The following is a 16128-nucleotide window of genomic DNA, read 5'->3' as shown; positions in this document are numbered from 1 at the left end:
ATTTTCAAATTATTCAATCCTGATAAAAATTTGAAATTGAAAAAGTTTCGTTTATTAGTTGTAGATGAGTTGATAGGACTAAATTGCCAAAAGAAGCGAGGAAGACCATGTTCAAATAATCCCAAAACTCCGGCTTAAAAAAAAATTAAAACATCGGAAAGTATCAGGACGTTAGTACAGAAACATTTGCCCGGTGTTTATGAAGGACTCTACAAAAATTGTGAGTTTTGTAGTAATAAAAATAATCGAGTTCGATCCTAATTCTACTGCACAACATGCAATGTGACTTTATGCATCAATGCGAAGAAAAATTGCTTTGCTGAATATCATAAATAAAAAATTACTGCAGCATGGTACTGAATATCAAATTCATATTGAGCAAAGCTACAATTAGATTCTGTTGGTAGAATTTTCCAAATATTTATTCACTACTTTAGATTCATAATCTTTATTTTGAAAATTCGGGACTACACCCATGATCAGTTACTTTACATTGCAAAAGTAAAAAATAATTACAAATATATGTAACTAGTAGAAAATTTTCTAGAATGCTGAAATCAGAATTAGCGACTCCTCAGACTCTCATAAAAAAAAAAATTATTTTCTAATTTCAAATGTTTCACCAGTCATATTGCATCCGCCATTTTCAATTTTGAAAATAGGAGTTCAGATTCGTAATCAACAACCCCAAAAACCTAAGTATACAAATTTTAATTTATATAAGCTAATGTTTGAAAATTATGTACGCCATATTGGATCCGCCATTTTAAATTTTGAAAATCAGACTTCAGATTCGTAATCAGCGACCCCGAAAACCCTTATATACACTTTCATGTCTAGGATAAGTGCAGCAGAAAAATGCGCCCCTGAAAAGGTTAAAAAATGAAAAAAAAATTTGTTCCAGATCTTAAATTACATTTTATTTTTGTATTTTTTACCAAAAAAGAAACAACTTTTGTCTTTAAAGTTTTTTTATTTAATGCTTAGCAATCGAGATATGAGCTGATGAAAAAAAAAGACTTTTTTTATAAAAAAAGCTATATCTCTGTATAAAAAAACCAGAAATGAGTTCTGTCGCTCTTATTTTAAAGAGGAACATTCCACCTTTTAATTTTGCTTGGATTTTTTATGATCCGCTGATTTGCGTAGCAAATAAATAAATTTGTATATGGGCGAAAAAAGATATTTTTGATGTTAATTTTTTAAGCATAAAAAACTTAATTCTAGTAGTACAAACAATAGTATCTTCAAGTTATTTAAAGCTTTTGCTATTACCTTTAAAATGGCGTCAAGTTTGTTTTCTACGACTCTTTTTCGCTGAGATATAAAACTTTAAAGTTTGGTAATTTCGCCTCAGGGTGGACAAAAGTACGTGTCGGGCACTGTATATAATAATGAAGCAGCAGCGTTAAAAATGTTTTCTGATCGGACTACAGCATCATCTAGAATCCATCAACACCACCATTAATATATACCAATATTTCTTATAAGAATATTCTTTAATATACTTCTTCAATTACGTGTCTTATTGCAAATTCAAAAAGTATGAATTTTTTTACTTTAATTTCTGTTGTATTGTTATCATTGATTAGAAGAAATTCATGTAATGATTTTGCACTATAAGTCATGGGCATACTGTTCTTTAATTAACTCAACGTCAATTAATCGATATTTGTCATTCACATTCTTCCACTGTTTAAATTTGATACTACTAATTCAATTATTTATAATAAAAAAATTAGTAACTTATTAACTAAGAAATCAAAGCTAGGATATTCAAAACATGCATTATAGCTACGTACCTCAGTTAGATTTTCACGTAGTATATGTTTAAAAATTTCTTTTTAATTTATTGGAATTGTATCATTGCCTTTTCAAAACTTTTTAGCCCCATCTAAGATGAACTTATTATTTTGATAATGTATAAAAACACAAATATTATGAAACCCCTGTAAATCACACATTAGAACGCATTGTTTTGATTGATACTGCCAGAATGAAGAGAATCCAATCTTATCTACTGGAAACTGTTCTTTAAATAGCACATATGCTTCTTTGAGAGTATAAAGTAATAATTTTTTTTCAACATTTTCATTTTCTAGCATAATTTTTTTAATTTGTGTTAATCTCAAGCCCGATCAAATACAAAGAGTATATATTTTATTTAATGTTATATCACATTGTACAAAAAATTAGTTCATTTAAATTTCAAAATATGTAATTACTATTATACTTAAATAAATACTTATAGAATAATAGAATATGTTTCTTAATAGTTTTTACCACAAAATTTGAAATTTTTAACCATTGTTAGATCAGTTTATATTTCTGTTTATAGTGATAAATATTGTGCTTAGGACACTTAATCATTAAGTATGACTGATACTGCTGACAATGACTTCTCATTGACTTATATTGTTTACACCAAAATATTTATCCGCCGTGATGCAGTAACTTGTGTAAAACGTGGATGAAAGACGCATACAGATTTTGGACAATTGAATATCAGTGATATAAACAATTAATCTGCTAATTGTGTGATCGAGAAATATGTATAAGACGAAGTTAACAAGATTGTTATGAAAAGAAAAATAACGGCAGCCAAGATAGCGATTTTTCCTGAGGAGATTTTTCAAAAACTGCAAATCGGTAATTGTGTAACCTTGGCAGTTCCTGAGGTAGATCAAGATCTATTAAATCTAAAAGTGATATTTGGTATCGTAACTAATTTTCGGAATAGTGTTTATCAAATTGGAATGAAGAATTGTTTTATTAAAGGATGATTTTCCGGAAATAAATTAAATATAGCTAGAATAAAAATGATCGCTAATGCTGATGTACTACAAGAATAAAAAGAATATATATAGTATATGGGTCAATCCACGCCAAACGGATAATGGCTCTGTTTAAAATTGTTGATCACCAAAAAATTTGTGAATGGGTTAAAAATTTTCGCTTTAAACTACTTTGTTTTACAATTTGGCAACTTTGAAAAATAAAAAAATGGCAGCTCCAATATGGTACTCAAACCTAGAGATTTCTTAAGAAATTTTCAAAAATTGATTGTAAATCATTTAATTGTGATTCTACGTATTTATTTAAGCCAGAAATGAATTCAGCGTTCAATTTTACATACAAATATAGTATTGCACTTGAGGTATAAATATTTTACAATATCATGTGAAGATAAAATCGGCGAACAATAGTTATTTCTTGAAATACTAATTTATCAATGTCAATTAGTGGGAAAATGAAGATGCTCATAGATATTTCGAGTTAGTAAATCCAAATATGATGTCCGTTTAACTCTACCGTTCTCAATCAAGGTCATTTGAAGGTTAAATCGCAGATATTTTTAATTTTGTTATAAGATTAGGATACCGACATGTTTTACGTATCGCTAAATCTGAATCCGTAGTCCGCCGTAGTCCGCTGGCTTGTCTAACGAAGTAGTTACGAAAAAATGTATTTCAGACTGTGGTTTCTTGGAAAATAAAAACTTGTAGGTGCCTTAATCTTATCAAAATTAAAAAAATATTCGCGATTTAACCGTCAAATAACCTTGATTGAGACCTGGTAGGAGATTAAAGGGACATTAGATTTGGATTTAGTGAATCAAAATACATATGACTGTCTTTATTTCCTCGCTAATTGACATTGATCAATTAGTATTTCAAGAAATAACTATTGTTCGCCGATTTGATCTTCACATGATATTGTAAAATATTTATACCTCAAGTGCAATACTATATTCTATGTAGAATTGAACGCTGAATTTATTTCTGGCTTAAATAAATACGTAGAATCACAATTAAATAATTTATAATCAATTTTTGAAAATTTCTTATGAAATCTCTATGTTTGAGTCGCTATATTGGAGTTGCCATTTTTTATTTTTCAAAGTCACCAAATTGTAAAACAAAGTAGTTTAAAGCGAAAATTTTTAACCCATTCACAAATTTTTTGGTGATTAACAATTTTAAACAGAGCCATTATCCCTTTGACGTGGATTATATAAACATACAAACACTTGCACACACTCACACACACATGGGTCAATATCTACACACACACACACACACACACACACACACACACACACACACACACACACACACACACACACACACACACACACACACACACACACACACACACACACACACACACACACACATGTACATATGTGTGTGTTCCAAAGATGTATATTTCAAGGTTGACATATAATATTTATTCAATTGAATTATTAAAATAAAATTTTTAAAATCAATATTAGGGGGACAAGGCCATAAAAAACGTAATTGCAAGGATACTCACAAACAGTGTTCCCGCCATAAAGTGAACATCAAATACAACTCGCGATGTCTTCAATCACTAACTTGTTTTAATAATTTTGTAACTGTTTTTAATAATTGTATGTTATAAATTTGATTTCTCTTAATTAAATTTCTTTGTTTTTCTTGACAGTACGTACTTACACGTATTTGAATTGTTCATTTTGCCAATACTTTAGGGAATCGTCAGACTGCCGAATTTGAAATAATCGGTTGTGACATTTACCAGCAGTCAACCAACTATCTGCATGAAGCCAGCAAATGAAAAAACAATCATTTTGATCTTCACGATCTTTTATTTGCCGGCAGGCCACTGCTATCTGCAGATTGTAAGAAATTACCGACTGGTTCCTGTGACATATTTATATTTTCATTGTTTAAAGTTATACTATCAACAATTCTTGATAATGTGTACTAGATACAACATGACAAAACAGTTATTTACACTTGTGATCCAAAAATTAAAGGAAAAAGTTGAAGGAAAAAATGGTTGGAAGTTCTCCAAGGATCACCCAAAAAAAGTTAGAAAGAAATAAAAATATATTTTTTCTTTTTGTAACATATTTTATGACGTATAATAAATATTGAGAAATATAATTTAATTCTAATTGTATTTTTGAAAACAGCATAATCATTATTGAAAATTTTCATACATAAAACTGTTTTGCACATAGTGTCTCGTGTAAATGTGCTTCTAGCACTCATTTCGCAGGTCGCTACCATACACATGTAAATACATAATATAACTTTTTTTGAAAAATGAAATAATCATAAGTGATTTGAAAAACTATACAAGAAATTGTATTTGTGTTTTACGTCTGCCCAGTAATTGTATCTCATCATTGAATAATCGACTTACGACGGAACATTTCCAACCCTCCGTCTCCGATTTTGCTGCAATTTAGATATGTTATAGCTCATTGGAATATAAAAAAATACGTATTCTTTTATCGGCGAAAAAAGCTTTCTAAGAGATGAAAGCCATCTTCGCAAATCACCCCTTAGAGCAGTTTTCTATCAATATTTTTGGTTTCAATTAATATTGATAGAAAACTGCTTTAAGGGGTGATTTTCGAGGGTGGCTTTCACACTTTAGAAAGCTTTTTCTGCCAATAAAAAAAAACGCATCTTTTATTATTCAATAAGCTATAACATATCCAAATTAAAACAAAATTGGAGACTGAGGGTTGGAAATGTTCCCTTATTAGAGCAGAAAAATTAAACGTAAGCTAATAATGCACTCCGCGTCACATGTTTTTATCAACCTTAGAAAAAAATCTGGAAAGCACAACAGTTTTATATCTTGACAAGAAATCATCGAATCTTTAAAATTCAAACTTGATCGTCTTCTATAAGTTTAAAGTTTTCAAAAGAGCTATTGAGGGTTAAAAAAACTAAAAAATATATCTTATTAACATTAAAATAATGATTAAATAATCAAAATGTTTAAACATCATGAGAAAAAAATGAATAAATTTGTTTCTGAATTCCTTATTTTTCTTAAAATTTATGTTTTTCATATAAAAAGATATCTTTCGTTATTTACAATTTTGTTGGATCTTTATTAATTTTTCATTGCTTGAAAAAAATAATCAATTTTTTACTAATATACTTGTAAATCAGGTAAAAATAATGTATAAACTTGCTTGACCACGCATTTTTAATGATTTTTTTATTATTATTGTATCATTTATAAAACATATATTTGTTAGTTTTTTAGTACACAATCGCTTTTTTTAAAGCTTTGAACTCATAGAAGACTATCGCATTGGAATTTTAAAGCTGTGATAATTTTTCAAGATATAGAACTTTTGTAGTTGTTAAACTTTTTCCTAAAGTTGGCAAAAGCGTGAGACAAGGAGTGTATATTTTAATATGCGACGGTTCGTTCAATTTATTTACATCCATCCTTCAAAATAAGCTTTCGTCATTTAAAAAACTTCAATTTTTACCTAATCAAAATCACTTATCGTGAGAGTTCGCCTGGTAGATAGAAGATTTTAATGTAGAATAAAGTTCAATTCAAAGCTTTATAGCATCGTTCATTTTTTGAAAAATATTTATTATCAGAGTAGACTCTTAAATAATTTTTTTAATTTGTAGAATTTTTTTGAGTTTAGCCTGATTATTGCATATGGTTGTTCCTTTATATGAGCGCCAAGTTCGTTCTTTATCCAATATAGTACTTAAAAATGCAATAAGCAAATAAAACCAAAGCGTCAAATTGTAGTTCAAACATAATTACATAATTAAACGCAATATTAAAAATAAAAGCAGTTTATGCTAAAAAAATATGTAAAAAAAAACTAAAAATGTAACTCCGTCGACTTCTTTTAGGGATTACAAAAAATTAAAGTATATGTTTCTCGGTCATTTTAATATCTGTTCTAAAGCTTATAGCTGAGAAAACTTTATTTTTGGTATAAGTTAATTAATATTTCGTGCAATTTGGTTAAAGTTAAACCCATATCGTCAGTACATAACTGTAACATTCGTTCCACCGTGTAACAGTTTTATTGATGGAGTTATCAAAACAATTTATTTATTTATTTTTTTAAATTACGTTTTAATAAATTTTTAAGTTTTCTTTAAGGGTCATAAGTTTTTGTTTATTTAGTACTTTCAATTTAAATACTAATGTATTACCAAATCTGTATAACTGATTCGGAAACGTGCTATACTAGTATGTATATATATATATATATATATATATATATATATATATATATATATATATATATATATACACACACACACACACACACACACACACTACTTATCGTTACTTTTCCATGACACTTTATATTACTCGTTGTAGTTTTCGGGTATTCATGTTTTCGCTTTTGGTATCATTTAAGACCATTAGGGCAAGATTTGAGATTCCAGCCGATTAAGGCAAGAAAGAATGTGTGAGGGATGATTTAACGAAGAACAAATTTTCAAAAATTCCCCCGTCATTATTGATACAGATCTGAATTCTATGTTCGAAACATTCAACATTTGACAGTAATAACTCTCTGGGTATATTACTGCAAGCATTATCAATACGCTGATATCATCTTTTCTATGGTTGTCGGTAGATCTGCATAAACTATATTCTTCAAATAGCCTTACAAGAAAAATTAGAAAGCGAATGATTCAGTGATCTAGGAGACCACTCAACATTACTTGCGATTCCCATCTACTAATAAAATAAATTATGATTTAGAAAATTTAGAATGATTCTGCTCCTGTGAACAGGCACACTATTTCTGTCAGAACCATATGCGCTGTCTTGTAAAAAGATCAACATTTTCCAAGAAAATTGGTAGTCCATGAAGTAAAAATTTGAAGTATCTCCGAGAGTTCACATTTTCTTAAAAAAAATATGGCTTACATTTCTTTCAAAACAAATTCTAATTAAATAACTGTTTATAAATCTACACCAAACAATAATGCTCCAACGATTTTTATAACCAATTTGCATGAAACCAATGTGGATTCTTTATAGAACAATAATAAGAATTGTCTCCATTCATCTAACCAATGTTATCGAAAGTTGCTTCATCACAAAACAAGACATATCTAAACAAATTTGTATCAAGACGCAACTGTATTCCAGTCCATTTGCAGAATGGTAGTTTTCGTTGTAAGTCTTAAGGTATTAATTATTTAGTTAAGGTTATGTAATAAAGGTGAAATTTGTATAGTCTAAGAATTCTGTGAACTGTTGATCTCGGGATGCCAGTTTGATGTACAATTTGTCTAAAAAAAAACCGAGGGTTTATATTTCCCATTATTAAAACAACTAAAACTCGTGGATCATTCAACTTGATTACCATAGCACGTCTACTTTGTCTCGTTATAGGTGTTCGTCGGTTTCTCTTACGATGTTCAATTCTGGCAATAATAACGTAAATTGGATGCTGCCTATCAGGATGACGCCTCCTGTATAGTCAAGCTGTTGTTCGATAATTTCTGTGACGCTCTCCAGGAATAATTAAAATATCCACAATCTCATTTTGTGAGCAATCTGGCATATTTACTGATTGTGAGTATTCTAAATCTCTTTGTACTTTAAGAACAATTCTTGAGAAAAATTACAAAAATTGAGCATTTTTGAAATATACCAAATTTTTATCTTGAGAAAAGAATTTTCTGAAGCACTGATCTCGTGTGCGATAAAATAATACCTTCGTTTTAGATGATAATTTTTTTCTTTTAATCTTAATGCCAACAATTCTACATTTTTTTTGGGAAGTTCAAAATCACAGATTAAATCATTCGTTGAGCACTGATTGAAAGTATTTGTAACTTTATTATCCAGTCCAAAGTCTTTTTCTTCACGTTCATTGCAGTTTTCAGCCCGGTTGTCATTTTTTAACGATTTAATATAATGGAAAGCAAATACGGAAAAAGTTACAGATCAAAAATCAGTAAATTTTAAAGAGCTTCTGTTCTTTTTGTTATATCTTTCTGTATTACATAAATAAAAATATCAATTGGTTTTATGATCACAAGTTTCTTTCCAAAGCATTGAACTAAGTATTCGTTTGGTACTGTATTACCTGAAAAAAGGTGAAAATAGCTTTTACTACATGATTTCTGGAGATGATGTATAACTAAGAGCGTAAAATAGAATATGACATAATTTTGCATAATTGTCTTGTATACTAGTTGTACACTGTTTTCTGTTTTGTGGTAGCGCACATTGTCCGCAAACAACACAAAATTTATCTTTCCCTTCACAGACCGATATATTCATAGAATAACGTAAAATGTTTGAAAGAACTGATTTATAAAGAACATAAAATAAGTTCATTTGATAAATGAAAGAAGGCTTACAGTCAATTATAGAAAAATTTTTGTTGGAAAAATATTTACCAAAAACAGTCTCGCACATATCGAAGTAGAACGTTTAATTGAGCTTTAATTGAGCAGTTTGAGATCTTTGTCGATTCTCCAGCAAGAATTTTGAAAGCGGTATTACTAAACAATGGCAATGCATACGTTCCAGTTCTGATAGCACATTCTATTACATTGAAAGAAGAATATTTAAATGTCCAACTCATATTAACAAATATTCAATATGACAAACATAAGTGCTTGTTATATGGATACCACAAAATCATATTTATTATATTGGGATAATAATGCGGTAACACTAAATATTAGTGTTTTTTATGTGAAATGGACAGTTGGCCTGTGCTCAGCATTATATACAATGTGAGTAACCGTTTCGAATGAATTTAAGATCAGATTCCAAGAACATTATTTCGTAACAGTTTGATACCTAAAAGTAGAGTAATACTACCACTATTCTCCATCAAATTAGGATTGGCCAAACAATTTGTAAAAGCTGTAAAAAATAAAAAATGCATTCAAATACATTTTTGTAAAATTCCCGAATTATATATATAGAACATTCTTTGTCAACCGGACCTCCCACCTTTTCCAAAATTGGTGATGTCCAAGAAATCACGCGTTAGCTTAAAATTTCCTTTTCTCCTCTAGTTTACAGCGCCATGTGGCCTTTTCTAAAAATAAAAAATGGCAGACTCAATACGGTGACTGAAACTTGAGATACTCCTAAAAATTTTCTAAAATTTGAAAATATCTTGTCTAATTTGAATTCTATATTTTTTTTTCAAAAATAGTGGTTTTCTACTATAATGGTTTTCTCGCCCTGTAAAGGTTCAAATGTAGATATTAACAAGATTTTTCTGATTTGATCTTCAAATGACCTTGAAAATGAAAGTTGGTCTTGAACGCAATACCATATTCCTATGTGAAATTTGACGCTGAATCAATTTTCGGTCTTGAAAAAATATAGCAGATTAATTAATTTTCTATAATTGTACAAGATATTTTCAAATTTTAGAAAATTTTTAGCAGCATTTCAAGTTGCAGTTGCCGTATTGAGTCTGCCATTTTTAATTTTTACAAAAGGCCACATGGCACTGTAAACTAGAGGAGAAATGGAAAATTTTAAGCTATCGCGTGATTTTTTGATCACCAATTCTGGAAAGGATGGAGGGTCCGGTTGCCAAAGAATGATTTGTATATATATAGCTCTAATACAGGAATTAAGTTCAGATGATCATGTACTTAGAGTATATTAATACAGAAATGAATAGCTGTACAGAAATAGTTGTGTGTAAGTACGAGCAGTAAGTCTTTGATACTTATGGCAGACACCTAATATTATGAGAATGACATATCTGTAGAAATAGGTGTGCTTTTGATGTGTTGGAAGGAAATCTCAATTTTTTTTAAATGATTATTTCAGTGATGAAGCTACAATCAATAGTAACAGAAGTTTGAATAAATATATCATTGGCCACAGGAAAATTTACACTGATATTCTGTGGGTTCAAGATCAATATCGTTGGGAAAGAAATGTGTGGGTTGGCATGTATCAAGTGATTGAGACACATTTTTTTGAACGGACTATTAAAGGTCCAACGTATTTAGCACTTCTTCAGAATGATATGCCAAGATACCTTGCGAATATTGCAATTGCAATTAAAAGGAACTTATGGCTTCAAAAAGGTGGTATTTCTGGTCACTATGCTGGTGTCTAACGAACGTTCTTAAATTAGCAATTTCCAGATCAACGGATAGAGCGAGATGGACCAATTGCGTGGCCTTCTAGATTACTAGATTTGAACCTGCTTGATTTCTTTTTGATTCATAATTCAATTGATGCATTTCTACACTCTTTCTCCATAGTTGGATAGATTTCTACACGATCTTCCCTTAACTAGCTGGATCTCTACATCTCTTGCCTTAATATACTAAATCATGTACCAGCATATATTTATCTATACTCGCGCGCACACACACATACCTTTCCTATGAGCAGTAAGATTTCGTAGCTGGCGAAAAAGTTTAAGCGTTGAACTTAACTAGTTGCAGAAAAGGCTTTTCTGCTGCCTTAATAGGTCCGCTCGATACTAAATTAAGCAGCAAAATGAATCGGGCACCTTGGATATTTGTGTCAGTACGGACCAACAAATAGCCCAACATACGCTAGGACGATGTAGGATACATTACTTTAATGACAGCATGAAAGCTTATCTGTAGAATTTTCCGCTCTTTTCTTAATCCAGGATAAGAAATGAGGTCTATATTGAAAAAAAAAACAAAGTTGAATTGAAATGATCTTTCAAAATAAATTGAAGGTCATTAGCAGTCACAAAAATTTAGCAGATGTTGTCTGAAACACTTTTCGCTCTATCCTGCTAGTGTCAGGTCATTTGGTTTGAACTTCATGTGATTTTGATATGACCTTTAAAAACACTGAATATAATACTTCATCTAAACGTAAAATTCCTACTTTTTTTGAATCTGATGTGAAAAAGAAGATTTCTACTTAAAAATTTGACCTTCACATAACCTTGAAAATCAAGTTCAAAATCAAATTTAAGGTAATGGACAGTTGATCTATTTTGAACCATACCACGTTTATCTCAAACATTTTTTGGATATTTTGCAAAGTTTTAAGTTATCCTACTGTTCAAATTAAAATGAGACACCCTGTATAGGTAGCGAACCGAGCGGTGCCGGTTATATGAATAAAATTTTGAGAGGGTCTTTCTAATACAGCGAGTATCAGCGTTGGAAAGAAATTGTTCTCAGTAGAAGGTATGGAAAAAAGATGAATCTATTTGGTAGAGAGTAGACAGTATACTCTCTACTCACTGCAAAGCTCACGATATTGTGAAAAGTTTATAAATGAATGTTTGATTTGAAAAAATAATTATTTATAAGAGTAAAATAAATTCCATTTTGCTATCTAATCAATATTTATATCGTCTGAACCTACACCATAGTTGTTTACCATAATCGTTTTCTAAGTTGAAAATCTCGATCTGAATTACCGTGTGTGTAGGTGTGTGTGTGTGTGTGTATGTTTTGTGTGTAATTATTTCAAGAACTACGTTAATGTTGAACACCGTACTGGTACAAAAGGTATCTGTACGTATTAGTTTTGGTTCCATATAGTCCCTATACATGGGTAATTCTTGGCTATTTCGATTGACTTGTAACCCTTAGGTTACGGATTTTTTTTAATTTGGCACAATTGTTGTACACATAAAACTGAGATTTTTCCCAAATTTTGGAGACGATACATTAATTATATCAAAAGTTATTAACAATTAAAGAAAAATGATAAAAAATTTTCAAACGGCTATATTTTAAAAACTAATAAAGATATCGAAGTCGGATTTTTTTCAAAATACTTATAATGCCTTAAAATTTTGAAATAATTACAACAATAAACAATAAAAATTTTTTTTCGAAAGTTATTAACTTTTTGTTTAAACAATTGCTAATATCTCAAAAAGTATTTTTTTTTTGAAAAATTCTTGCTCCTACGTATTCCTGAGGATTTTCGCTATCGAAATCAATCATAAAATTCAAGGGTCCGACATATCGGAAAGCGTAGCCCTAATCAAAAGAAGACGCCTCGGCGTAAGGCTGCGGTAGCGCTCCAGCGGACTCACGGTCGAAAGGTACTTTAGCTTTAATCTAAAAAACTAATAAAGATACCGAATCGGATTTTTCCCAAATTACTTATAATACCTTGAACTTTCGAAATAATTACAAAAATAAACAATAAAATTTTTTTTTCGAAAATTATTAACTTTTTGTTTAAACAATTGCTAATATCTCAAAAGGCATATTTCTTTTTTGAAAAATTCTTGCTCCTACGTATTCCTGAGGATTTTTGCTATCGAAATCAATCATAAAATTCAAGGGCCCGACATATCGGAAAGCGTAGCCCTAATCAAAAGAAGATGCCTCGGTGTCCGGTCGCAACGGCACCCGAGGTCCCCTCACAGTAAATAACCTCTTGAATGTCTTTTGGGCCTTTATTTGGTTTTCTTAGAAAAAACTCGATAAAGCAGTTACTCTTCTGTGTATTTGAAAGTTATTTAAGCATTATCTAATTACTCAATTATTCATGAAAATAAAATATTTTTAGAAATAGAATATGTTAAATGAATCATAAATAAGTCATAAATCGCCCTATTAACCTTCAAACTATCGGCAGTTTATATACATAAACATCTAATACATCTAATTGTAATCTAATACATCTAAACCTATTAAGACCAAATAAAGGCCCAAGAAATAGCCGAGAGGTATCGTGCTGTAAAGCGTCTTCGGAGTCAGCGGGACGTCTTCGTGGTCTTAAGCTGAGGCATCTTCTTTTGATTAGGGCTACGCTTTCCGATATGTCGGGCCCTTGAATTTTATGATTGATTTCTATAGCAAAAATCCTCAGGAATACGTAGGAGCAAGAATTTTTCAAAAAAAAATATACTTTTTGAGATATTAGCAATTGTTTAAACAAAAAGTTAATAACTTTCGAAAAAAAATTTTTATTGTTTATTGTTGTAATTATTTCGAAAGTTCAAGGTATTATAAGTAATTTGGGAAAAATCCGATTCGGTATCTTTATTAGTTTTTTAGATTAAAGCTAAAGTACCTTTCGACCGTGAGTCCGCTGGAGCGCTACCGCAGCCTTACGCCGAGGCGTTTTCTTTTGATTAGGGCTACGCTTTCCGATATGTCGGGCCCTTGAATTTTATGATTGATTTCGATAGCAAAAATCCTCAGGAATACGTAGGAGCAAGAATTTTTCAAAAAAAAATATACTTTTTGAGATATTAGCAATTGTTTAAACAAAAAGTTAATAACTTTCGAAAAAAAATTTTTATTGTTTGTTGTTGTAATTATTTCGAAATTTTAAGGCATTATAAGTATTTTGAAAAAAATCCGACTTCGATATCTTTATTAGTTTTTAAAATATAGCCGTTTGAAAATTTTTTATCATTTTTCTTTAATTGTTAATAACTTTTGATATAATTAATGTATCGTCTCCAAAATTTAGGAAAAATCTCAGTTTTATGTGTACAACAATTGTGCCAAATTAAAAAAAATCCGTAACCTAAGGGTTACAAGTCAATCGAAATAGCCAAGAATTACCCACATATACGAAATTTTTGTGTTTTCAAATTTTATATTTAAAACATGACATTTCTAAAAATTCGTGTAGTTTATTGACTTTTATCAAATCTTTCAACTTTTTATTTATTTCTTTTAATTGCGAAAATTCAAGCTAAATATTTAATGTAATTTTTGGAGATAATTGAATAATTAATTCAAATTGATCAAGAGACCCACAGTCATTGAAATACGCTTAAATCAATACACAGAAACTTCAAAAAAGTAAAAGATATAAAGAAATAAGGTAAAAGAATACGTATTATCACACAAGAACTGTACTACATATTTTGCATAATTGTCATGGTCATTTAGACCATGATAAAATTTCAATAGTTTGTCTGTATTTCAAATTGTAGATCTAAAGCATTTTATAGTATAATTAGACTACTCACATATAAACTTCCGTTCAAAAGTCTTTGCCCAGCTAACCACTAAATCACTAAAACTTCAAGGTTTTATATCTTACAAGGGACCGCAGGGAGGTGTCCGTCATCGATTTTCTCTAAACATTGCATACATTTAAAGTATCAAAAAATACACGTGTTTTTTAGCAGTCTATATGGTAATTTAGGGTGTAAAAACAGGGTTGCTATTGTATTCTTATCTTGAATTTCAGTGCGTAAGTTGGTGAGACAATAAATTCAAATTATCATATCTCGGTAAAAAAAGGATATTTGAACTATTCAAAATTTATTTCGAAGAGAAAGGCTCGTATTTTAAGATACATTGATTAGTTTTACAGAAAAAAAATTTTATTATGATGGTACATAACCTTAAATATGTGGAGAAATTGTGTTTTTTACACTTTTAGTTTAATATATAAGAAATATCGAATTTTTTAAATCTTTATAGTTTTTTTCGTCATTTTATTCATTCTTTCAAATTAAAAAGTTAGTTTTTGGGTTTAATTTATAAATAAGCCTAAATCTGGCCCAGCTTGTAAATTTCACATGTTAACCTATGTTATTTATCACAGATTTGAATTCTGGGGAGAATCGTACATCCTAACGTGTTATACACTTATCGTGATAGCTAATTCCAATGAAGAAGTTTATATTTCTAATAGTTTTTAAAAAAATTTGCTTTATAAAAAAACGTAACACGTTGGATCATAAATTTATCTTGTTATTTCTTTTAATAGTTATATTCATATACATATTAACATATATCATATACCTCAAATAGATGACAAATATGACGCGGACATTATGATCCTGTGTGAACCATACAGGAGAAGGACGACCCAGACATACATCACGAACGAGACAACTGCTATCTGGGTAAGCGGAGACACCCAATCTAGAGTCTCCAACCGCGGTGTCGGGGACGACTACGTCTGGGCTACAGTCGGCGCTGTCACTTATCTTAACGTCTACCTAATACCCAAGTACACCGCGGTAGAGTTCGAAAGAAAAGCAGCACTTCTAGAAGTCGGGATCAAGGACTTGCCCGGGGATGTAATCGTTGCGGGGAATTTCAACGTGAGGGCGATCGAGTGGGGAATGAATGGAACGAATTGACGCAAACGACTACTGATGAAAATGGTCGCAAGGCTCAACCTAGCAGTGGTAAATACGGGACATATGACGACGTACAGATGGCCAGGGGTCAGAGACTTCATCTCTGATGTCACGATGACGTTGGACAGAATGCCACGGCTGAGGAGCTGGCGGATGATCGAAGACTATACAGCCAGCAATCACCAGTACAAGAATCCATCGACCCCCGCGGTGGAATCTATATAAACTCGACGGACAAAAATTTTCAGAGGAGTTGATCGCAGCACCAGTTTTAG

General features: G+C 30.5%; 1 protein-coding gene across 2 annotated transcripts in view; it reads right to left on the bottom strand.

Annotated features, from left to right (window-relative positions):
- LOC131673793 (serum response factor homolog) overlaps positions 1-16128 on the bottom strand; it is a 275341-nt gene that overhangs the window by 166784 nt on the left and 92429 nt on the right. Inside the window, exon 3 of one of the 2 annotated variants that reach the window (XM_058952088.1) lies at positions 4507-4685. The exons of the other annotated variant lie outside the window; for it this stretch is intronic. Within the exon in view, the coding sequence (XP_058808071.1) occupies positions 4620-4685 (66 nt within the window). The 3' untranslated portion in view covers positions 4507-4619. Of the gene's footprint in view, positions 1-4506; positions 4686-16128 lie in introns of those variants that run through there. 2 annotated transcript variants of the gene reach the window in all.

The sequence above is a fragment of the Phymastichus coffea genome, unplaced genomic scaffold, assembly GCF_024137745.1.
Source record: "Phymastichus coffea isolate CEN01 unplaced genomic scaffold, Cenicafe_Pcof_1.1 PCOF00014, whole genome shotgun sequence".
Taxonomy (NCBI): Eukaryota; Metazoa; Arthropoda; class Insecta; order Hymenoptera; family Eulophidae; genus Phymastichus; species Phymastichus coffea.
This window is presented reverse-complemented; position numbering and strand designations above follow the sequence as displayed.